The sequence below is a fragment of the Balaenoptera physalus genome (genome assembly GCF_965194825.1).
Source record: "Balaenoptera physalus genome assembly, chromosome: 12".
Lineage (NCBI taxonomy): Eukaryota > Metazoa > Chordata > Mammalia > Artiodactyla > Balaenopteridae > Balaenoptera > Balaenoptera physalus.
In genome coordinates this window covers 45,860,629-45,886,303 of record NC_138897.1, presented here as the reverse complement: position 1 = coordinate 45,886,303, position 25,675 = coordinate 45,860,629, and the positions used below count along the sequence as shown (strand labels likewise).

At 37.2% G+C, this 25,675-nt stretch overlaps 1 protein-coding gene across 3 annotated transcripts in view; it reads left to right on the top strand.

The window, feature by feature from the left end:
* ELP2 (elongator acetyltransferase complex subunit 2) overlaps positions 1-25,675 on the top strand; it is a gene marked incomplete at its 5' end in the record, with an annotated part of 44,479 nt that overhangs the window by 6,432 nt on the left and 12,372 nt on the right. For 2 of the 3 annotated variants that reach the window (XR_014251504.1, XM_082416081.1), the window contains 15 exons: positions 176-246; positions 3,960-4,116; positions 4,511-4,588; positions 5,991-6,055; positions 6,794-6,860; positions 7,569-7,709; positions 8,961-9,056; positions 10,121-10,221; positions 10,408-10,539; positions 13,991-14,140; positions 17,246-17,434; positions 19,559-19,628; positions 20,159-20,254; positions 20,410-20,467; positions 21,082-21,154. Coding sequence is in view for 2 of the 3 variants with exons in the window: in XM_082416081.1 (XP_082272207.1) it covers positions 176-246; positions 3,960-4,116; positions 4,511-4,588; positions 5,991-6,055; positions 6,794-6,860; positions 7,569-7,709; positions 8,961-9,056; positions 10,121-10,221; positions 10,408-10,539; positions 13,991-14,140; positions 17,246-17,434; positions 19,559-19,628; positions 20,159-20,254; positions 20,410-20,467; positions 21,082-21,154 (1,544 nt within the window). The remainder of the gene's footprint in view (positions 1-175; positions 247-3,959; positions 4,117-4,510; positions 4,589-5,990; positions 6,056-6,793; positions 6,861-7,568; positions 7,710-8,960; positions 9,057-10,120; positions 10,222-10,407; positions 10,540-13,990; positions 14,141-17,245; positions 17,435-19,558; positions 19,629-20,158; positions 20,255-20,409; positions 20,468-21,081; positions 21,155-25,675) is intronic. The other variant, XM_082416082.1, reaches the window with a different exon arrangement.

Below are 25,675 nucleotides of genomic sequence, written 5' to 3'. Positions count from 1 at the left end.
AGGGTGTGTGTGTGTACATAGAGCAAGATAATTGAGCAAATATGGCAAAATCTAAACAGTTGGTGAAGCTAGGTAAAGGTATATGAGTTTTCTTTTGTCTTTTCTATAGCTTTGAAATTTTTCAAAATAGCTGGAAAAGAATTAAAATGTTTACTGAGGTATGATTTTTTTTCAGCTCCTTCTACTGAATTAGTTTCTGGAGGATCTGATAATCAAGTGATTCACTGGGAAATAGAGAATAATCAGGTGGGTAGACATGTTTATGGTTATAAGAAATGACTGTTATATCTACATTTATTTTCAGTCTTTTCCCTCATTTCTGCTGTGTTCTTCCTTTATGAAGTTTCCTCATTCTTGCTTATCAGTAATCCAGATCCTGTATCTTCCATACTTCACAGGCCTTGTACCCTTCCCTGTAATCTGCTTCTGTATTCATATGCTGTCAGTCATTTCTGTGAATTTCTCATCATTTGGAATAATTTTCAAACTGCTCTTACAGGGGATGTTTGTCTTGTTTTCATTGGTAGCAAAAATTAATACTGCTCTGTGCATAGGACAGCAGTTATCACGTGGATATAGATTTACATAATTCTGAGTGATGTTATAATATGCAATACTGGGTGTGTATGGACCTCTACTGATAGACATTTAGGTTGTTTCTAGTCACAAGCAAAGATTAAAAATGTAAAGTTAGTGCATCAGATGTTTGAACATCTGCCATGCGGAAGGTGTAGTAGATGAGGCAGAATCCTATTCATGAATCGTGTACATAGTTTTGAAGGCAAAATGTGCTTGAATAACTGAAGTACAAAGGTGGCTCTGTGGGTGCGTGATTTCACTTGCTGTACCACAACCATGCTGCTGTGGAAGTTCACTAGAGATTTAAGAGGCGGCCTTTGGGTTGCGTCTGATAGTGTGAGGTGATTTCCTTAGGAAACATTAAAGTGGTGAGGGTTCCAGGTAGGGAAAATGCATGAATCAAAGTGCAGGTAAGAAAGGAGACCATTTGCTCAGAAGTATCCAGTGTTAACCAAAGCCTAAGATGTTTTAAGGGCAGGGCTTTCCAGAGCTTGTTCAGGGAATTATTCATCTCTCAGTTATTGATTGTGGCCAGTCAAGTTTGGGAAACAATGCATATCATATACTTCTCTTAGAGAATCACAGTGCCCGTGAGCATAGTGAAGACTCTGAAAAGTTCTGATATGGAAAAACCTGCTTATCTTTGTTTAACTAATATTTCCTAAACTTACTTCAAGTCTGATTTTTTTTTTTTTCCTTCAGATCTTTTAGTATCCCTTGTAACTTTGAGGAACACAGTTTTGGAAATGTTTCTAGACAACACTTATGGGCTGTAATACTAGAGAAGTAGAGAAGGAGAAGATCTCGTGAGAATTTGAATACTTGCTTCAAGAGTTTGTTTTTTATTGGCAGGCATTTGGAAGTCATTGAGGATTTCTAACCAGTGGAGTATGAATACCAAAGAAGATGAATCTGACAGGAGCCGTGCCAAATTAGGATAGGAAAGAAATACGAAGGAAGAGATATGGGATATATTTTTGAAGGAAAATGATTTTGGTATTGACTAGATAGTTGTCAAAGGAGTAGGGAGCTATTGGGTAGAGGAGTGAGAAATCAAAAAGAGTGGGATTCTGGCTCGGGGCTCTGGAAGAAAGATACTTCTACAAAGCAAAATCGGCAAGTTAGAGGGAAGATGTGGAATTCAGTTGTTAATATGTTACTTGTATTGCCGGCCAGAGACGGGACAGGTGTGGAGGAGGGGATTGTGGAGTCACTTAGACTTGAATGAGAGTTCTAATGGTTGTGTAGCAAAGCAGCTCCTGTTTGGATTTACCCTGGCAGAGGAATCCAGAGAGAGCCATTTGAGCACTCATTTTTGAGACCTTGAGTTGAGACTTGCAAGACTCTTTCCTCAGTGCTGCCCTACGCTTCTGTCAGTAGAGAGGATTGCAGGCTGAGTATCTGATGGCAGACAGCGAACTTAGAGACGGACCGGAAAGTAGAACGTGAGGCCAAACAAGGAGGAAGATGAAAGGCATAAAAGAGGGATGAAGGGAATAAGAGGATTTGGGGGAAGAAGTCACATATTATAACCATAGAGGCTTAAAGGTTCCTTCTGGTATGCATTTCCATGCACACAGGTGTTCACTACATCTTGACTTCTGATAAAAGGAAATAATTCTAAGCTGGTATAATGAGAGATTTGAGTCTCTGAACAGTGGGCATCGTTTTTTTAAAAGCCGGTGAACTTGAGAGATTTGTTTTGTTTGAGGTTTTAAGGTTCTCTAATGGTTGAAATACAACCCTGCTTAAAAGATGTGAAGTGACATAGAAAACAAACTTATGGTTACTAAAGGGGAAAGGAGGTGGGAGTGGGGATAAATTAGGAGTTTGGAATTAGCAGATACAAACTACTATATATAAAACAGATAAACAACAACGTCCTACTGCGTAGCGCAGGGAACTATATTCAATATCCTGTAATAAACTATAATGAAAAAGAATACATGTGTGTGTATATACATATATATATGTATATATATTATAAAACTGTACACCAGAAACTAACACAATGCAACATTGTAAATCAACTATACTTCAATTTTTAAAAAAATAAATAAAATAGAAAAAAAAAGGATGTGAAGTGAGTTTTTCCATAGATTTAATGTTTCAGGGGGTAATGATACAGACTCATGTAAAGTTTAAATACAGAAAAATAGGAAGGAGGAAAAAGATACAAAATTTCAACAGTTAACATTTTAATGAACATTGTGCCAGATCTCTGGTTATGTGTGTATAATTATACATGAAAGTGACTTTATTCTACTTGAGTTTTAAAAAGTGTTTTTTTCAGAGAAGCCAAAGGTTAATGATTACAGGAAGTTAGTGTACAGACCCTTATACATAACTATCAATTACCTTCTTGAGTGGCAGAATTTTGCTTAACTAAATGGGAAAATAATTGAGGAGACATTTAAGAGACCTCTATTTCAGCAGACAACAGTTTACAAAAGGTACCTCTCAAAGGAAGTGGTAGAATCTCACATATTTGGAACTCTAAAAAATAGATCCAAAATAGAAATGATGCCGCAGGGAATAATCTTGCATGGCAAGCTAGAAGACTTGATAAACAGATGGGATTTCCCAGTTCTTTTTGTCATTTTTCCATTTTGTAACTCTGCTTGATACAGGTAAGTATTATGAGTGGATGCTAAAAATACTTGGTAAAAGTTTGATGGAAAATAGAGTATTTACTCCGTCCCAAAGTAAAATCTCACATATTACCACCAAAAAAAAAATTAATTTCACAGTGAAAAAACATGGCAGACACTACCTCTACTAAAATATCAGGGTTAATTTTACTAGAAGTGGGACAAACTGACATTGTGTGCCTCCTGATGTGATGCACTTACGTAGTGGTGACGTCAAAATGTACACCCTGAGTCTGTTCGTGAGGAAATATCAGACTAATCCAAGAGGAGGGACAGTCCACAAAGCTGGCCTATATTCTTCAAAAATGTCAACATCATGCATGTCTTTCCATGGTAATAAGCATGCATTATCCTTTTTGTTGGCTTAGAATATGTGTACAATTATTTAATCAGTTTGCTATTAATACTTATAGGTTGATTGAAGTTTTCCTAAAGAGTGTGTGATGAATGTCCTTCTGCATTTGTCTTTTATTACTTGTTAAACTAGTACTGCTCTCTCAGAGTAGATTCTCAGATGTGAGATTGCTGTGTCAAAGGGTATGCACATTTTGTGTATAGTTAATATGATCAGGCAGGATTCTCACACGTTTACATTCTTCTCAGTTGAGAGGACTTATTTCTGGATCAGGCATTTTAACAGTACCTTTAATCCTCTGATTCTAGTTAAATGCAGGTTAAACTGATAATTCCTTTTTTATCATAATGTTTTTGTTATTCTTTGTGATTCAGCTTTTAAAAGCAGTCCACCTCCATGGCCATGAAGGACCTGTTTATGCAGTGCATGCTGTTTACCAGAGGAGGGCATCGGACGTTGCATTACATGCACTGATAGTGTCCGCAGCTTCTGATTCTACTGTTCGAGTCTGGTCTAAACAGGGTTCTGAAGGTAAGTTTACAGACATTGTGATCCAAACAAATGAAATTAAGTAATTTAATTATCAGATGAAGGACAACTTAGAAGATCATTCATGTAATTTTTCATTCTTTCAAGCTGTTTTAAGAATGTTAGAATTCTAATCTACATGTTTGTTTCTTTTGCACTTTTCCATAATTCCTCTTTACCAAACTGTTTGATAATGTAAATTCCTTCAAAGTCTTTTCATATAAGTCTTTTTGTTCTCTGTAACCTTGTTAGAAATTGGCCATTTAAATTCCCGTCATCACTGGTGGCTCAGGACTGACTTCTCTCATCTCCCTGCTGACATCTGATGATGCTACCCAACCTCTAAGGTGGATACACTCAGAGTTAGTTGTTCATGATGTGTTTTATTATTTCTTAGTGACATGCCTTCAGACCTTGGACTTTGGAAATGGATTCACTCTGGCTCTCTGCTTGTCTTTTTTGCCTAATACTGATGGTGAGTATCCTGCTAAGTGTATATTAAAAGAGGAATGTATTTTTATATCCCCATACAACCAGAACCTAAAAGAAACATACTGGATCTCAATTTTGTGTCTAAATGTTTTCAGGCAACAAGTTGAGACATGGATAACATACTTTTGTTCTCAGTATTCAAATGATCTGTGTATAAAACATAAGGTCAAGGGGGATTAAGGGGGGTGGCTATTAGAAACTTTAGTAGCAGTTAAAAATTTAAGTGACTCAATATGTACTCAAGATTGGTACTGCTATTTATCAAATATACTGTCGATGTATATAGCTGTAATTTGGGAAAATTACCTAGCTCTATAGAAGGTGAAGGTCTGGGATAAGTTGAGAAAGTACTGAACATGGATCATGTGAGTATTTCTCTCAAGGTGACAGCCCCTGCACCTGCATAATGACAGCACCCTTCATGATGACAGCACCCTGCGTGATGACAGTTTGCCTAAGACCACTTAAAATCGCCAAAGAAAAAATTCCCCTTTTGCTGTGAAACCCATCTGTACCTATCTTTGATTATCCTCCACAAAGATGATGGCCAGTGCAAGTCAGACAGTCTTGTGCCTCCTCAGTTACCTGGAGGACAGACCTGGTGGGGAGAGGCCGGGCCTGGAAGCCTCCAGGCTCTTTTGCCCTTTGCAGCAGGAGCTGAGACTCTGTGGTCTCACGTGATGTTCCACTTTGTGCGAGGGCTCCCCAGGAGGAGGAACTACGCACATTCTGGTTTCATTACATAGATTTTGATTTCTTCGCATCTACGTTGAGGTCAAGTGACTGGAGTTTTTGGCTTTTTTTTTTTTTTTTTTAAGTTGATTTTAAGAAAACTAATTTTACAGTCACACCTTTCATAACTTTTTATCCACATAGTTAATTATATGCTCTTTTATTTTCTTTAATTACTTCATGGATTTTTTTTTTACTATCAAATTCTCAAAATGTAGTGTCCTCAAAGTAACAAACATACCCTTAAATCTTTGTGCAGTAGCCCTGATGCTGGGCTCATAGTAGCTCTCCCGGAAATTTTATTATTCACTTGGGCTGACAACATTTCCTGTTAGTCTTCTGGCTGACATAGTTAAATGCTCGCAGCTTGCTCTCGAGCTTCTCTTTTTACTGCTCCTTCTATTGTAAATGAAACAGAATAAAGGAAAGGATTCTCAGTTAATAATCATTCTTTGCCAAGTAACCATTTAATGGAACATTTTAGAATATTCATTTTATTCCTAAAGACGTTTATTGAGTACTTTCAATTTATTTGTTCAGTGGTGTGGGAAGCAGAAGTCAGGATTCTTTACCTAGAGCTTAGGATCCAGCATAGGTGATAGTCATAACATATGATGGAATACTTACAGCGATGCCTCTTTTCCCCCCACCAGTACCAATATTAGCATGTGGCGATGATGACTGCAAAATTCACTTATTTGTTCAACAGAACGATCAGGTAATTAATGATGTTTCTTAAGAGGCTAGAATTATGTTCTGCTTAATTACATATCTTAATACAGATTATTTCTAGATTATAGAATTTTGGGAATGTTCCAATCTAAATAATCCAATAGGAGAATCTTTTCTGGCAGTCTTCCATTAAACAGTTTTTCACTCTTTGAACACCAGGTATACTGCTGCTGCTTTGGCTACCAGGTCCAGAGTCGTTGGGGGAAACAGGTCGTTAGGTGGAGAAGAAGAGAAGGAAGATGCTGTAGTAGTGTTTTGTCCTCCCTAGCAGTGGTTATTTGTCCTTCTGGGCTTTACCTATTCTTTGAGTGGTTAAACTAGAGGGAAGTTTCAGAAAGAGGGTTGGTTAACTCTAGGCTCGTTTAGTTAATAACAGAGGTATTTGTTTCTTTGCATTTTATAAGAAAGTTAAAAATTACTGAATGTTCAACCACCCAGCTTTTTTCTATATTGTGTCCACAGCATATATCATTTTACCTTGTGAATGTTGAGTGTATTTGAGAACTACAGATATTATCTGCTCAGGATTGCTCAGTTAAATTTGGATGATTATGAGATTTTTCATTCCCAAATGAGAGCTCTATCTGATGTCTGATCAGATAGTGTTCCCAGTAAAAAAAAAAAAGCAATGCAGTCAGACTGGCTGAGACCAAATGAAGTCACTGATATACATGAAAATATTAAATTCTTACATCAAGTCCTATGATTTTTGTTATCTTACTAGTTTCAGAAAGTGCTTTTTCTATCTGGACATGAGGATTGGATAAGAGGCGTGGAATGGGCAGCCTTTGGTCAGTATGAAATTTTGCTAAAGTACATATAATGGGGACAAGTATGTGTAATTTCAAAGCAGCCTCTTATTATTATTATTTTTTAATATTTATTTATTTATTTATTTGGTGGTGCTGGGTCTTAGTTGCAGCAGGCGAGCTCCTTAGTTGTGGCTTGCTGGCTCCTTAGTTGTGGCATGTGAACTCTTAGTTGTGGCATGCATGTGGGATCTAGTTCCCTGACAAGGGATTGAACCTGGGCCCCCTGCATTGGGAGCGTGGAGTCTTAACCACTGTACCACCAGGGAAGTCCCCCGTGTATGTTTTAATTTAAAATTTTCTTTGTATGTAACATTCTCCTATTGGCCCAATTAGAAAAGAGGATACTTATCCCTTGTATTAACTATTAGTTGGGTTGGTAGAGGATGAAGCAAGTTGATATTTATAAGAGGACACTAGTTGTTACACATGCAGACATTCTTGAGAAGTTCTTTGTAGAAATTAGTAGATTGTATAGGAATACCACATATTATAACCATTTATTATCATTGTCTGTATATTTGTCAGTGTTATTGAAAATGAATATAGGTCAAATGAATGAAGGATAAGGAAGCAAAGTCTAATTTTTTCAGGAAATCGATAAATGTGTATATTATAGAAGAAGAACTCTTATATTTAAATTTAAGAATAGGATGTTTTAAAAGTAATAAAATTTGTTTTTTTAATTAGGTAGAGATCTTTTCCTAGCAAGCTGTTCACAAGATTGCCTGATACGCATATGGAGGCTGTATATAAAATCGACATTTTTAGAAGTTCAGGAAGATGATAATATAAGACTGAAAGAAAATACTTTTAATATAGAAAGTGAAAGTGAGTAATAATGAAAATATTTGATTTAACAATACTCAGGTTTCCTAGCTGATTTACGTATGTTTCACTACACACATATGTGAAGGTTAGGTTTTCAGAAGTATCAGATCCCTAGCTGAAACTGATATATGCATTTTTCCTTTTTTATTTTTATGTGAGGGTAAGTCATTTTTCATATATGAAACTTACTTTCTAAACCATGTTAGTGAGATTTTTTTAAATTGCTGGAAATAATGTTATTTTCTCAATAAATTAGTTTGTAAAATATTACTTAATTTGCGGTTTTAGCATAGGAAGATGTAAAGGGTTAATGTGAATTATTCATACCATTTTTGGAGGATATTCATCAGAGACAACTAAATCCCTACATTTGAGTAGTATATATAATTCTGATTTTCTTACTGTTTGGCATCGGAACAATAACCCTCCATGGTAGATCCTGTTGGAATGTTGTATTTGAAGGAGATATTTTTGGATGTGTATCTAAATTATAAAGTTAGTCCTCAGTAAACACTTCATCCAGGAATACTCTTCTTTGTTATTACTCTTCTTGGTTGTAAAGCCCATTGGAGTTGAGATTTGGAAACAGATTTATGAACCAAGAAATACTATAACCAGCATATTGTGAGTAGCTATTTCCAAATATGAACATTTTTGTGATATTTTCATTAATTATTTTGTTTGAAAGGTCACAGTACTGATTTGACTTCCTTTATTTCTGCATTTATCTTAGGTTTTTTTTTTTTAATGGTACTTTATTACACAAAATGAGTGAGGATAGCAAGGAGGCTGGCATGTCTGTTTTTGCTTTTTTGAGTTTTTTTTTTTTTTGGCCATACTGTGTGGCTTGCAGGATCTTAGCTCCCTAACCAGGAACTGAACCCGGGCCCTTGGCAGTGAAAGTGCGGAGTCCCACTGACTGGACCGCCAGGGAATTCCCTGTTTTTGTTTTTTAATTGCAGTGTAAGAGTAGCTATCCCTGAAAATTTTAAATAAAACATATTCCTTAATTTTTATTATGACTAGGTAGCGAAAATGTAAAAAAAATTTATATATCTTTAGAACTTTTTTCTCCTGTAGTTTTGAACAATGGGTAAAGTTAATGAAATTTAGAATGAACGCTTTTTGTTGAAAATAAATCATGTTCTGTTCAGTTTTTTTTTTTTGGACATAATTGTACAACCGAGCTGGTTTTGAAAATGTTCTTTTTAGAAGAGCTTTGTGGAGAGAATCCTTTTTTTGTTGTTGCAGGTATTAAAATAGCATTTGCGGTTACTCTGGAGACTGTGCTGGCTGGTCACGAAAACTGGGTAAATGCAGTTCATTGGCAGCCTTCATTTTACAAAGGTAGGAAGAAAAACATACACAAAGCTGTCATTTCAGTACAATCTCACTTACAGAATTTTAAGCTGAACAAATGAAGTAGAGGATATTTTTTGAGTGTAATTAGAAATCTCAACTATAAGACAGTTTCAAGTTGGGAAAGTGTAATACTGCAGCCCTGTTCTGCTAGATACTCAATTCCATTGAAAATTGTATCTCTAAGAGAGGAAAAGTATGATTCCTGCCATGATGCCAAAACTGCCATATGCCTTTTAACTTTTTTTCTTTAAAGTTTTTACCTAGTCCTTATGGGATTTAAGAGAAGTTGACTTTCAAGCCAACTTCACTGGAACCTTTACCCTTGGAAATACAAAGTTGGTAATACCAAGATACATCATTTATGAAAAAGTAAAGACTTCCCACTCTTTCATTTGCCCTTAACTTCTGTTTATGGAGTGACGGCTGATGCTGGGGTGTAGAGGTGCGCACGGCAGCAGCCTCGTGTTCTTCCCTCGCCCCTTCCCCAAGACAAGAGTAGAGCATAGCAATAATTAATGCTCAGGTAACACCATCCAGCTTTTATTATATTATGCCATATTTGCTGCAGTTAAAAAAAGATAAATTAGATACTATAGATACTGGGGATCCCTGTATAGTTCTTCCTGAAGCTTTTCCCCTTCATCCTTCCCTTGAGGCTGAATTCAGTGTATATTATTCCCATGCATATTTTTATACTTTTACTGCACATTTATGTAACCATAAACAGTATTGTTTTACAGCTATTAAAACTTGATCTCAATATGCATTTGTCCTCTTATGACCTGCCTTTTTAGCTTAACATGGTTTGGATTAATGTAACTCTAATTTACTTATTTTTATTGCAATATAATATTTCATTGTCTAAATATTACCACAAGTTGTTTATCTGGTCTTCTGCTGATAGACTTTTGTGTTGTTTCCAATGTTTTGCTATTGCAATGCAACAGTGAATGTTCTTATAGTACCCATGTTGTGTTTTTCTGGTAATCTACAAACAGGATACCTGTTGATCACCTAAAGGCATTAGTTGTTTTGTTTTTCTTCTTTAGATGGTGTTCTGCAACAGCCAATGAGATTGTTGTCTGCCTCAATGGATAAAACCATGATTCTTTGGGCTCCAGATGAAGAGTCAGGAGTTTGGCTAGAACAGGTAAAATGTGAATACTTAAGGAACAGAAAACTGGGTTTATTAGACAGTAAATCCCAAGTCTGTATTCCTGGAGCTGCAAATATTTGCCTTTGTGTACGTTAAATAAGTGAGAACATAATCTCTGGAATGAGTGATTTCTGTTTTGAGAAATTGGTTATGAATTGTTTTCCATCTATTGCTGAATAGGTTCGAGTAGGAGAAGTAGGTGGCAATACCCTGGGATTTTATGATTGCCAGTTCAATGAAGATGGCTCCATGATCATTGCTCATGCTTTCCACGGGGCACTGCACCTTTGGAAACAGAATGCCACTAACCCGGTAAGAAAAGTGCTTTTAAATCACTTCTGATTAGATAGAGTGAATTCTACATGAAACCTAGGAAAACTGTTGTTTTATGTACAACACTCTACAGAAACATAGTAGAGGCGTTTAAGTTAAGATGACATCACTTCTTTATGTAGATTTATTCTGTAGTTATAATAGGTAAGACACTCATGCTTTTCTAAGAATAAAATTCAGTTGTCTAGCATTGTTGAGATATTGAAATTTGCATGTAGGTAAACTTACATAAGGGAAGTTTAAGCTGTATAAATTTTAAGCTCTCCCTTAAAGCTATATACATTTTGTGGTAGGAGTTTTTCCTAAAATGTATAATTTCTTTGTCTTTTTTTTAAATTAATTTTCTTTTTTCTTTTTTAATTAATTTATTTCTTTTCGGCTGCGTTGGGTCTTCATTGCTGCACGTGGGCTTTCTCTAGTTGTGGCGAGCGGGGGCTACTCTTCATTGCGGTGCACGGGCTTCTCATTGCGGCGGCTTCTCTTGTTGTGGAGCACGGGCTCTAGGCGCACTGGCTTCAGTAGTTGTGGCACGCGGGCTCAGTAGTTGTGGCTCACGGGCTCTAGAGTGCAGGCTCAGTAGTTGTGGCACACGTGCTTAGTTGCTCCGCGGCATGTGGGATCTTCCTGGACCAGGGCTCGAACCCTTGTCCCCTGCATTGGCAGGTAGATTCTTAACCACTGCACCACCCGGGAAGTCCCTCTTTGTCTTCTTAAAAATAACATAATTTGATATTTTCCTGTTGGATAGCTAGGTACTCCACTGATAATTATTGAATGAATGACTGATACAAGGGCATTAGAAGCACCTGTTATTTTATGTCAGAATATATTAATTCTCTCAGGGACTCTTGATATGTGTAAATCTAAATGGTCCTCCAAATATTGGGCTCTTCTAGATCTTTCTTATAGTTTTTAGTCTCTTCTCAGAGAGGGGTGATCTTCCTCTAATCGTGTAGCTGCCTCTCAGCATTATTCCAATCTTTTCTTTCTAATTTGCTTCTGATCTGCTTTTTTGGGTTTGGGGAAATGAGATAGCAGGAAAAGTGGCCAGGAGCACACGGATCTTGGCCCCAGCGCTTACTAGCTGTGTTTCTGAGGTCATTACTGAACTTTTGTCTCAGGTTCCTCATCAGTAAAATGTGGACAGTAATAGCACCTACTCAGAGGATTTTTATGATACTAAAATGAATTAATATTGGTGTAGTATGAGAAGTAGGGCCTGGTACATACTGGATACTATATATTTTAAATAAATAAATCAAAGAAGTCAGAACATAGAGCAAAATGTGAGTTAGCAGATTTTGAATGTGCATCTAATGGCTTCCCTTACAAAGTAAAAATTCATGGAGCCCCAGTGGTGCAATCGGTTAGTGTGTGGTACTTAAGTACAAATTCATGGATTTGCATGACCTTTAGTTTGTGGGCTTTGTAATAGTTGTGTCAGGTAGGAGGATTTGAATTCTCAGTATATGGAGTGATTTACTTTTCCCTTGTATCTTCGATTTGGAGTTGATCTTTAAGATTGTTTTTACTGTTAAATGAACCAGGGAACCATTAGCTATGACACTTGTAAATAAGATATTTTTTAGGATAAATGTAATTTTGTTCTTTTCTTTTTTTTTACTTTATTTTTGGCTGTGTTGGGTCTTCGTTGCTGCGTGCGGGCTTTCTCTAGTTGTGGCGAGTGGGGGCTACTCTTCATTGCAGTGTGCAGGCCTTCTCACTGCGGTGGCTTCTCTTGTTGCAGAACATGGGCCCTAGAGTGCAGGCTTCAGTAGTTGTGGCACGCGGGCTTAGTAGCTGTGGCTCACGGGCTCTAGAGCGCAGGCTCAGTAGTTGTGGTGCACGGGCTTAGTTGCTCCGTGGCATGTGGGATCTTCCTGGACCAGGGTTCGAACCCATGTCCCCTGCATTGGCAGGCGGATTCTCAACCACTGCACCACCAGGGAAGTCCCTTAATTTTGTTCAGAGCTCCTTTGAGCCGTATTTCAGCTGGTCTTCAGAGGGCCTTCATAGAAAAAAGCATCAGTTGAGTAGGGAGAAACTCAAACCAGAGGACAGAATTTCACTGTACTTTTGCTTATAACTTGACTTCATATTTATAATAGCTATTTACCAAGTATTTAGGGTGATTTTTTTTATAGACTTTTATTTGTTTATTTTAAAGATTTTTTTTTTTTTGATGTGGACCGATTTTAAAGTCATTTATTGAATTTGTTACAATACTGCTTCTGTTTTATGGTTTGGTTTTTTGGCTGAGAGGCATGTGGGATCTTAGCTCCCCGACCGGGGATCAAACCTGCACTCCCTGCATTGGAAGGTGAAGTCTTAACCACTGGACCGCCAGGGAAGTCCCTAGACTTTATTTTTTAGAGAACTTTTAGGTTTACAGAAAAATCGAGCAGAAAATACAGAGTTCCCATTTTCCCCTGCCCCCCACACATGCACAGCCTCCTCCATTGTCAGCATCCCACACCAGAGTGGAAATTTATGACAATCAGGGGTGATTTCTAAAAACAAACACTGCCCTTGAGGACTGTACCCATAGTCAAAAGTGCTGCACTTTGTTCAGAACTTTTTGGAACCTCCCATTAGTGCTAACTTTAGAATCAATTTTTATGTCACAGAAGAAATTAACAGCATTTCTTTGTTCCAGCCTATTTATGTTTTTGACCAGAAAATAATATAGCTTAGCTGACCATATTCATCACACTTGGCTTTGAATGACCTTTTAGCTATTTATACAAATTTAACTTTCCTCTAAAGTTCAAGTTTTACCACCACTTGAGTTGTTGAAAAAGGTGCTCTGTGGACCAGGCATATGACGTTTTCTGCATTTCATTTCACTCTTTGTTTATGTGGTTGCTGATGCAGGTTCCCTCAGGAGGTGGACTAACTGTGTTTGATTTAACCTCTGTCCTCTACACCTGCAGCTCTTTTCACTTAATAAAGACAGTTGGTCAGGCACACAGAATCTACAGACTCACATTACACAGTGCTCTACTATTTAGTTTGACAGGTAAATACTCACATAGTATCTAGAATGGGCCAGCCTTGTACAAATATAGATTCATCTAATTCTTGTAACAAACGTATGATGTAGGTAGCTCTTTTACAGAAGGGTTAATTAAGGCACAAAAAGGTTAGGCAGTGTTCTAGGAGGCAGTCATAAATGATGAATGGAGGGGACTTTCCCAAGGTTACTGCTTTAGAGGACACAACGCATGTTTGAATGTTTAAGTTCTAATATATTGATACTTGACTGGAAAACAGATCCTATTAAGTTCCCATCTTGTTTACTTAGCTCTTCACCTTGCTTGGGAGCTAAGGTCTTTCCCATATCAGACCTGAGGGATGAAGGCATTATCAGGTTTAATTTTGAGTGATGGTCTTTGATTATTTTGATGTGTCATGAGTACTTTCATTGCAGAGAGAGTGGACTCCAGAGATTGTTATTTCCGGACACTTTGATGGTGTCCAAGACCTAACATGGGATCCAGAAGGAGAATTTATCATCACTGTTGGTACTGACCAGACAACTCGACTTTTTGCTCCATGGAAGAGAAAAGACCAATCACAGGTAAAATGTCTTCCTACTTGACTGATCACTTTACAAAGCATCCATGAGCACATGAAAAGTGGGGCAGCATCATTAGCCATTAGGGAAATGCAGATTAAAACCATGATGAGATGCCACTACACACCCTCTAGAATGGCTAAGGTATAGAATACAATAGCAAGTAGTTGTAAGGATGCCGAGTGACCGGATCTTTCTTACATTGCTAATGGGAATGCAAAATGGTATAGCCACTCTGGAAAACAGTTTCGTATTTTCTTAAAAACTGAAGCATTCCAAAGAAGACATACAGATGGCCAACAGACCCATGAAAAGATGCTCAGCATCACTAATCATCAGGGAAATGCAAATCAAAACCACAGTGAGTTACCACCTCACACCTTTCAGAATGGCCATCATCAAATAGATAACAAATAATGAATGTTGGCCAGGAGGTGGAGGAGAGGAGCCCTCCTGCACTGTTGGTGGGAATGTAAGTTTGGTGCAGCCACTATGGAAAGTGGTATTGAGGTTCCTCAGAATATTAAAAATAGAACCACCCCATGATCTAGCAGTCTCACTTCTGGGTATTTACTTGAAGAAAATAAAAACACTAATTTAAAAAGATGTATTCACCTCTGTTTATTGAAGCATTATTTATAATAGCCAAGATACGGAAGCAGCTAAGTGTCCATTGATGAGTAGATAAAGAAGATGTGGTATATAGGCAATGGAATATTACTCAGCTGTTAAAAAAATGAAGTCTGAAATATATGCACAACTGAGTCACTTTGCTGTACAGCAGAAATTAACACAACATTGTAGATCAACTATACTTCAATAAAGTTAAAAAATAAAAAATTTTTAAAAAAGGAAAAAAAATGAAGTCTTGCCATTTATCACAACATGGATCTAGAGGATATTGTGCTGAGTGAAGTAAGTCAGACAGAGAAAGACAAATACCTTATGATCTCATATGTGGAATTTAAAAAACAAAACAAACGAACAAAGTGAAAACAGACTTATAGATACAAAGAAAAAAACGGGTGTTTGCCAGAGGTTTGAAGCCGGGTGAAATAGGGGAAGGGATTAAGAGGCACAAACTTCCAGTTATAAATAAGTCACAGGAGTGTGATATACAGCATAAGGAATATGGTCAATAATGCTGTAATAACTTTGTATGGGGACAGGTGGTTACTAGACTTACCATGGTGACAATTTTGTAATGTATTTAAATGTCGAGTCACTATGTTATACACCTGAAACTAACATAACATTACTTTTTTTTTTTAAATTTATTTTATTTATTTATTTATGGCTGTGTTGGGTCTTCGTTTCTGTGCGAGGGCGTTCTCTAGTTGTGGCAAGCGGGGGCCACTCTTCATCGCGGTGCGCGGGCCTCTCACCACCGCGGCTTCACTTGTTGCGGAGCACAGGCTCCAGACGCGCAGGCTCAGTAACTGTGGCTCACGGGCCCAGCTGCTCTGCGGCATGTGGGATCTTCCCAGACCAGGGCTCGAACCTGTGTCCCCTGCATTGGCAGGCAGACTCTCAACCACTGCGCCACCAGGGAAGCCCATAACATTACATTTTATTTCAACTATATTTCAGTTAAAGGAAACTTAAGCATACACATATTCTTTATAATTCAAACAATTAAAATGTTAGTTGTCAAAATGTGTTTACTTCAGTTCCACATAAAAGTTCTCATAATACCTTGTAATTTCAGGTTTAATTCATTAGGAAACACTAACAAGGGAATTCCCTGACAGTCCAGTGGCTGAGACTCTGTGCTTTCGCTGCCGAGGGCTCGGGTTCGGTCCCTGGTCAAGGAGCTAGGATTCCACAGACAGCGTGACGCAGCCAAAAAAAGAAAGAAACACTGTCAAGTCTGTAGTAAAAGCTAATTTCTAACATCATATAGTGTTACATAATAGTAGTCGAGGCCAGTTTTTGTTCAGGAAACTTGTCAGGCTTGGCCCTGAGCTTTAAAAAACTGCAATAAAACTTTACCACTGATAAACCACTGAACTATATACTCAGAGAAAGTATAGTCAGCTTCAGTTTCTGATAAAAATTCATGGAACTGACTCTGGGTCAGTCCATGAAGCTAATGAAATTGGCCACTGACATTTCTGCGTCAGCAGCATGTGGTAGATTAAAATTGATAGAGTTGAGGACATTGGGAGCAACGCTATAGTCAAGTAAAAAAACAAGGCAGATAATTTTGGAGTGGTTTTCTGTGGCTCTTGGTAATTTGTTATCAGTATAACTCAGTTGTTTATTCATGATCCTTTTTAAAAAAATCAATAAATCAGAGTTAACTAAAATGTGAAATTCTACTCTTTGAAAGACATTGTCAGGAAAATGAAAAGTCACAAACTGGGAGAAAGTATTTACAAAACACATACCTGATAAAGATTTTTATCTAGAGTATATAAAGAACTTTTTGGAACTCAGTAATAAGAAAACAATACATTTTTTTAAAAAAGGGGACAAAAGATGTTTATCCAAAGAAGATGTATGGATGGAAAATAAGAACAGGAAAAGATTCTCAACACCATTAGTCATTAGGGAAATGCAAATTAAAGCTACAATGAGATACCGTGACACCCCTATTAGAATGATTACAGTTGAAAGGCTGACTGCACAAGTGTTGATGAGGGAGGGTATGGGCAGGTGGATCTCTCATACACTGCTGGTGGAATTGTAAAATGTACAGCCACTTTGGGAAATCATTTGGCAGTTTCTTAAAAATTTAAATATACATCCACATCATCCAGTTATTATACCCATAGGTAGTATTTACCCAAGAGAAATGCATTCATGCAAAGACTTATACACGAAAATTTGTGACTGTTTTTCCAGTAAGACAAAAACTGGAAAACAACCCAAATGTCTATAAGTAGGTGAATAGATCAACAAGTTGTGGTATAGCCATACAAGGGAATACTACTCAGCAATAAAAAGTATTGATCTGTTGATAAACAGAACAACATGGATGAATCTGCCCCATGGTCACATTTCCACGGCATAATGAATGATTTTGTGTCTGATATTTTGCTTGTTGAAAAGAATTCAGTTTTTGAAACACGTGATCATTTTTGTTTATCTTATTTTGATACCCAGGTGACCTGGCATGAAATTGCAAGGCCTCAGATACATGGATATGACCTGAAGTGTTTGGCAATGATCAGTAGGTTTCAGTTTGTATCTGGAGCGGATGAAAAAGTTCTTCGAGTATTTTCTGCACCTCGAAATTTTGTGGAAAATTTTTGTGCCATTACGGGCCAATCACTGAATCACGTGCTTTGTAATGTGAGTATTCCTCTAAATGTTTTAACTAGATCTAGCCACTTCATATGAAATTTTAGGAAGTTTCACTTAAGGCTGTAAATGGAGTATATGGGTAGAAAGAAAGTCAAATCATTTTATTATTGGCTTGACAAACTTTTGTGTGCACTGTGGCAGGCAGTAATTTAAATATTAATTTAAGAAATTTTGTAACAGTTAAGCCCAAGAGACTGTAAAGAATTAAAATGTTAAATTAAGGCACGAATACTATGCGTTTTCACTGTGCTTGGTAACTACGATAAAGCATAATAGATGGGTCATATTTTCAAGGAGATTACCATCTAGATGTAGATTAGGGGTAGTGAACAATGGAACTAATGTACCTGTAATTATTAGATGAAACCAGTTAATTGCTAAATCTTGTGGCTAAAGTAATTTTCATAGGAGGAAGTGGTAGCTGTAGTAGAGTAATGAGAAAATGGGGCTTCATTTGAGTTTTGAAAGGGTAAGTTTTTATTAATGTTTGTTTATACCCCCTTTCTATGAAAGATTTGAGCACTTACAAAAATACATAGGTTGTAAACATTATAAAGTAACCAGTTTTGAAGGAAGGGAAAGTAAATAGGAAGGTAGTTGTGTTACACAGAAGTGCACGTCATACAGTCCGTTGCAGTACTTAGAGTTGGGTCATGAATTTGCTTCTGAGCTTGAAAAGGATGAGTACACTTTTGATAGGCAGATGGAAGGACAGAGAGCAGTGGGGTGGCCAGAGCTGCTTGAATGAAGAGTACATAGAGGGAAATGGAGGGGCTGGGGGAAAGTCAAATGGCGGAGGACCTTGGGAGGCAGGCATAGTTCAGACTCTGGTACCAGTGGAGGTCCCTAAACAAAGAAAGTGATGAAAAGCACTTGGGGGCGAAGAGTTATATGGGAGCAGGATACCTTTGAGCCCAGAGACTTTGAAGGCAGGGACACTAGCACCAGTCTGGGTAAGACTGGAGAAGAAAGTAAGAGTCATTTTAAAAGAAATGTCCAACTATGTTTCCTGGAGTGTATCATGGGCACCTCAGGCCACAGGCTCTCTTGATTAGGTAAAGGAGATGAAAGATTCTGTTATGCTGTTTCTACTGCTAATGGACAGTGGAACAAGATCAAAAGGGAGGCCTCGACTGGTTATTGTACCGAGCTAAGCATACGGTGGTGGAGGGCAAGTTGGTTTGAGGATCTGACAATTCTAGGGATTGAAATGTGGTTTTAGGATTCCATAAGAGGCTAATCCCAGGTGTATATTCAATTCTGTGTCCTAAGATACAGGAATCCTGTAGACTGCAAAGTCTCTTGCTGCTTTTTGGGTTTGTTCCCATACTAAATGTTGGGATATATAGGAGTGCCTCTTATTGCTCTTTTCCATGGTGTTTTATTTTTCCTGTTTTCTAAAATAAAGCATCCTGTGTCTCAGGTAGCTATTCTTGGTGATGGTTTAAATTCCCATTGCTCATGTTTGTGTTCAGTTCCAGCCCCTGTATTAAAATTTAAATTCTAAGAAATGCTTTTAGCTTATGGACATGTGCCAATTTTGATGGTTAACATTTGTTTCATATGTAATAATTTAATTGATATTGCAGGGTATAAGCAGATTATTGCCACTTCAAAGGGCACTCTGTTACAAGGTTTTAAAATATTCAAAATTTTAAATATGTTTAATGAAAATACTATGACTGTGCCTTCCTGGGAAACATGTGTTTGTATGAGCATCACCAGGGATGTGCCTGTGAGACTCTCTTGGAAATAAAGCTCCAGGCCTTCCGTTCTCAGCCCGTTCTTTGCTAGAAGCCAGCACAGTGCTTTCCTTGTCACACCCTGAAACCCATTGAGCTGTCAGGGTTCGATGAGCTCATGGATGAGAGGATGCCCAACTTTATGGATTGAGTGGGGGCTGGGGATTAGCTGGAGCCTGTCTGCTGGAGAGTGATTGCTTAGTATCTCATCTCTCGGTTCAGGAAATGGAAGTGTGGGCAGATATCTCACAAAATGGTGAAATGGTCTTTACACTGCTTCTCAGCATTTATGAGCATAACATTTTTTTACAGTGCCTGAGGTAACAGTAACTTTTAGCATTTAAAAGTTGTATCATACTTTTTATTCCAGCAAGACGGTGATCTTCCAGAAGGAGCTACCGTCCCTGCTTTGGGATTATCAAATAAAGCTGTCTTTCAGGGTAAGGCTTTCGTCTGCAAAATTACTGAACTTATAGTGGTGCTTAAAACCTAGTTACACATTTGTATATTATGTACCTAATGTTCATTACAGGTGATTTATTATTTTTAAAAATCACAATACATGCATCTCTCTTCTATCAGCTATTTCATGGTAGCTACTCTGTGTACACATGCAGACCCTGAAATAGGTGCTGCTTTTACAAAGTGTATTTCATGGAGCACTCACAACCACAGATGCTAATGTGGATAGCTTGAAAAATGTGTTCCACAGTTTAAAAAGTTTGGGAAACATTAGGTCAAAGGAAAAGGAAGGAATCTTTATGGAATTGACCAGTGCTCTAAGGAGCGCATTTGGAAAATACCAGAGTAGTGGAAATACCCTTGGCTTTGCCATCACGTGGATGCAGCGTTGAATTACACTGCCTTCAGGTACCACTATTTTCTAACTAGTGGCCTTAATATTGGGACATGTGCAGGAGACATAAAGATAGTGACTGCATTCATGCTGTTGATGTTTGTTTTAAACTAGGAGATATAGCTTCTCAGCCTTCTGATGAAGAGGAGCTGTTGACGAGTACTGGTTTCGAATATCACCAGGTGGCCTTTCAACCCTCCATACTTACTGGTAAGAAAAGGCAAAAAGATGGTTCGCTAGAATCATTAGTACAGTACACATAGTATGGGGTCTGTCACCACTGACCTAAATAAGTGCTGCAGAATGCACTTGTTTATCTGCATGAAAGTGGAAAAATTAATTGCAATGCTATAAATTTATTGTAGAACCTCCCACTGAGGATCATCTTCTGCAAAATACTTTGTGGCCTGAAGTTCAAAAACTGTAAGTTAAATTGGACTTAGCTCTTTAGTCTGATTCGATCATAACTTGTGATCCCCCCTTCCCAACCAATTTGATTTTCTCCTTTGCTTTCCTCTTACCTACATTTTCCCCCCTGCTGTAAACATCTCTTGATGGCCTTCATAAGGGGTCAGAATCAGACTTCACAAAGATATTTATATTGCTATGTATTATATTTACTAGATTTATTGGTCTTGATTTTTAAAGTAGAGAGGCATAACACTATTTTTTTTCCTTTTTAGAAAAGTTTTAAGTTTTGTTATTCTCTTGGCCTTTTTTTTCCTACAGTGTTTCCCTATCAGGACCTTTCTATGGTTTGTTATTTATGATACTGGCTGGCTGGGGGTGAAAACTTGTATTTTAATCTAGGTGTTTGAGTAAGTTTTATTACTACTAGGAAGTTGGCATTTTTCTCCAGTCTCTGCTCTTACCCCAAATATTTGCCTAGACAAAAGTACAGTGTTTCTTAAAAGAACTGTGTGTTAGCTGGAGAGATTGATTTCTTCTCTCATTTAAAAACTTTGCAGCACAAGAATAGGTACATTTACTAATTACCTATCTACAGGGGTCATCCATTTTCTCTTTTTAAATTTTAGATACGGACATGGTTACGAAATATTTTGTGTTGCTTGTAGCAATTCAAAGACACTGCTTGCCTCAGCTTGTAAGGTAGGGCATTTTACTTTTTTATTCTACTTGGTCACAGGTTATTTGAGTCATCAGGCTCCTGCAAGCTTAGTAGTGATGGAGGCAGAATTTGACACGAAAGGCCACAGGTGCCTGATTTTTCTGAATCTTGCTTTCTCAGTCTCTTTTCCATTCTGTCCCATCAGAAGCTTGCAGTTGCCTTTTAAATCTGTTTCAGCTGCACATTTTTGTTCTTAAATACTTGGTTTGAGCTGATTTATGCCTCTACTCAGAAACTATTTAATCAGATACCTTAAAATGAAAGCTAAAAATGTGGTGACATAAATTTTTAGTAATGGGAGTCCTGGAGACACAGGGAAATGAGAAGGTGAAACCCCGCACCATGCACTCCATCTGACCATCTCTTGAGGACACTGTGGGTGCTGACCTAAGTGAGTAGAGTCCCTTGGCCCTTGCCACAGTGAGGCAGGGTGGTGGCCAGCTCAGTGAGCCACCAGCACGTGACACTGTAAAAGAGTGCATCTCAGACATCTGCCTGGGAGAATGATCTTGAACTTCCTATTCAGTATTTATCTATATGCTGTGGAGGATTGTGTGAAAGGTCTGAGACCTACACATTCCCCTAAATTTCCTAAAATTTATTTACTTGTTTTAACCAAGAAGATTAATTTATTTATTTGTTTTAAGCATGATGAGAGCTGCCCACCTGGATGGGCACCTATGGGGTTTTTTGGTACGTTTGTTTTTTGTCCCTGCTCTTGCTGTGGTTTCTTGCTACTGGCCTGTATTGAGGGACATCCTAAGAAATAATTGTTGTGCTCCTTCTGCCCCTCCCACCTTGTTTGTTGTCCTCTTTGTGAGGGTGGTACTGAGAGGGTGGTACTTCCTTCTGTTAATACAAGGGCCTTTGGAAAGAATAGGGTATAAGTAGCAAGAATAACTGTGCTTCTACTGAGCAGCTAATTTGTGTCTTAGGGCACTGTCAATCACATAATTGATTACTTTCTCCTTTTCAAGTTGGCTCACTTGTAGCAAGTATGTGCGTTTCTTTTTTAAACTAACATTATTAGCTGCTTTATTTAGGTGTCATTAGCGTGCCATCAACTGCATGTTGAAAGTGAACAATCTGATAAATTTTGACATATGTTTATCTGTGAAATCATCACTACAATCAAGATAGTGAACATACCATCAGCCCCCCAAATTTCCTCTTCCCCATTCCTAGTAAACCACTAATCTGCTTTTTATCATGATAGAGTAGTTTACATTTTCTAAATTTTTGTATAAATGGAATCATATAGTATGCACTCTTTTTCATCTGGCTTTTTGCATTTAGCATAATAATTTGAGATTCATCTATGTTGTTGCATGTATCAGTTGCTCTTTTTTTTTTTCTGAATAGTCTTCCCTTTTACAGATATACTACAATTTGTTGATCCATTCACTTATTAATGGACATTTGGGTGATTTCCAGTTTTTGGCTTTTATTAATAAAGCAGTTATGAACATTTGTGTACAAGTCTTTGCATGGATATATGCTTTCATTTCTCTTGAGTAAATACATATGAGTGGCATTGCTGGGTATATGGTAGATGTATATTTAAATTTTTAAGAAATTGAAAAACTATTTTCCAAAGTGGTTGTACCATTTTACAATCCCACTAGCAATATATGAGAGTTCCAGTTGCTCCACGCCCTCACCAGTGTGTGGTATTGTCCATCTTTTTAACATTAGCCATTCTGATAGGTTTGTAATATCTCATTGTGCTTGTAATTTGCATTTCCCTAATGATTAATGATGTTGAACAACTTTTCATGTGCTAATTTTCCAACTGCATGTCTTCTTTGATGAAGTATCTGTTCAAATCTTTTGCCCAGTTCTTTATTGTATTGTTTTCTTATTACTGAATTTTGAAAAGTTCTTTATATACACTGGATACTACTTTATCAGATATATGCTATGTAGGTAGTTTTCCCCAGTGACTTTTCCTTTCATTTTCCTAACAATGTTTTTCAAAGAGTATAAGTTGTATGTTTTGGTGAAGTCTAATTTATCAATTTTTTTCTGTATTGGGTTTGTGCTTCTAATGTAGTATCTAAGAAATCTTTGCCTGGGACTTCCCTGGTAGTCCAGTGGTTAAGACTCCACACTCCCACCGCAGGGGGCGCGGGTTCGATCCCTGGTCAGGGAACTAAGATCCCGCATGCTGTGCAGAGTGGCCGAAAAAGAAAAAGGAAAGAAAGAAATCTTTGCCTGACTCAAGATCTTCTGCTGCATTTTGTTCTAGGAGTTTTATAGATTTTAAGTTTTATATTTAGACCTATGATACATCTTTTATTAATTCTTCCTGTTGTATGGAGTATATATTACAGTTGATTTTTTTTGCATGTGGATATCCAGTTGTTCCATCATCATTTGTTGAAAAGACTATCCCTTCACCTCGTACCTTTTGCATCTTTGTCAAAATTAGCTGTCCATATATGTTTGGGTCTATTTCTAGACTTTATTTTGTCCTACTCATCTTTCTGTTTTCTTTCCTGTTTTGATGCCAATGCCACAGTCTCTTTAACAACTATAGCTTCTTATACTGTGTCTTGAAACCAGGAAGTAATTGTCTTTTCTCTTCGCACTTTTCAAATGTATTTTGGCTATTCTAGGTTCTTTACTTTTCCACATGAATTTTATAATCAGCTTGACAGTTTCTACAAAAGTATGTGCTGGAATTTTGATGGAGATTGCATTGAATCTATAGATTAATTGTGGAAGAATTTTAACAATATTGAGTCTTGACACATGAATGCAGTATGCCTCTCATTTATTTAGATCTTTAATTTCTCAGGGATTTTTTTTTTTTTTTAGTAAGCCTTTTATTTTGGAATAATTTTATATTTAACGAAAGTTGCAGAGATAGTACCTAGAATACCATTATACCTCCTACCCAATTTTCCCCAATGTTAACATCTTAATATTATCAGGAATATTTTGTACTTTTCAGTGTCAGGTCTTACACATATTTTGTCAGATTTATCCTTATTTCATATATTTTATGTCTGATTGTTCATTGCTCACATAAGGAAATGCAGTTGCTTTTTGTATATCAGTCTTTTATCCTGCAACTTGCTAAACTTATTACTTCTTATAGCTTTATTGTAGATATTGGATTTTCCACATAGATGCTTATGTTGCCTGTGAATAAAGAAAATTTTACTTCTTCCTTTCCCATATGGACGTCTTAATGTTGACTAGACGTTGTAACATCAGAAGTCCTCACCTTATTCCTCATCTCAGGAACAAAATATTTAGTTTTTGTCCATTAAGCATTATGTTTGCTGTGGATTTCTTTTTATGGCTCTTCTTTATCAGGTTGCAAAATCTCCCTACGGTTCCGAGTTTGCAGAGAGTTTTTATCAGGAATGGATGTTAGATTTTGTCAGATGTTTTTTCTTTATCTCTTAACATGGTCATATGTTTTTCCCATTTTAGTTTATTAATACGGTGAATTAACATTGATTGATTTTTCAAATGATGAACCAACTTTGTATTCCTGGAACTAAACCCCAAATGCTTATATTATATATATATGTGTGTGTGTGTGTATATATATATATTTTTTCAGTTCTTTTTATTGAGGTATAACTAACATATATAACATTATATTAGTTTCAGGTGTACAACCTAATGATTCGATATTTGTATACATTGTGAAGTGATCACCACAATAAGTCTAGCTAACATCCATCATCATACATAGTTACAAGAAATATTTTTTTCTTGTGCTGAGGACTTTTAAGATTTCAGCAACTTTCAGATATGCAGTGCAATATTAACTATAATCACCATGCTGTATGTTACATCCCGCTGACTTAGTTATTTATAGCTGGACGTTTGTACTTTTTGACTCCCTTCACCCATTTCACCTTACCCCCCAATGTTGGCTTCTGGCATCTCCCAATCCATTCTCTGTATGTCTATGAGCTTGGTGGGTTTTTTTATTGTTGCTGTTTTTAGATTCTGCTTATAAGTGAGATCGTACGGTATTTGTCTTTGTCTGACTTATTTCACTTAGCATAATGCCCACAAGGTCTATCCATGTTGTCACAAATGGAAATATTTCATTCTTTTTTATGGCTGAATACTCTTCCACCATTGTGTGTCTGTCTGTCTGTTTTCTTTATCCATTGATCCATTTTCTTCATCCATTTGAGGGACACTTAGGTTGTTTCCATAGGTTGGCTATCATAAATAATGCTGCAGTGAACATGGGGGTACACATATCTTTTCAAGTCAGTGTTTTTATTTTCTTTGGGTAAATACCCAGAAGTGGAATTGCTGGATCATATGTTAATTCCAGTTTTACTTTTTTGAGGAACCTCCATACTGTTTTTCACAGTGGCTGCACCAGTTTACATTTCCACCAGCAAGGCACAGGGTTCCCTTTTCCCCGTATCCTCTCCAGCACTTATTCCTTGTCTTTTTGATGATAGCCATTCTAATGGGTGTAAGGTGATATCTCATTGTGGTTTTGATTTGCATTACCCTTA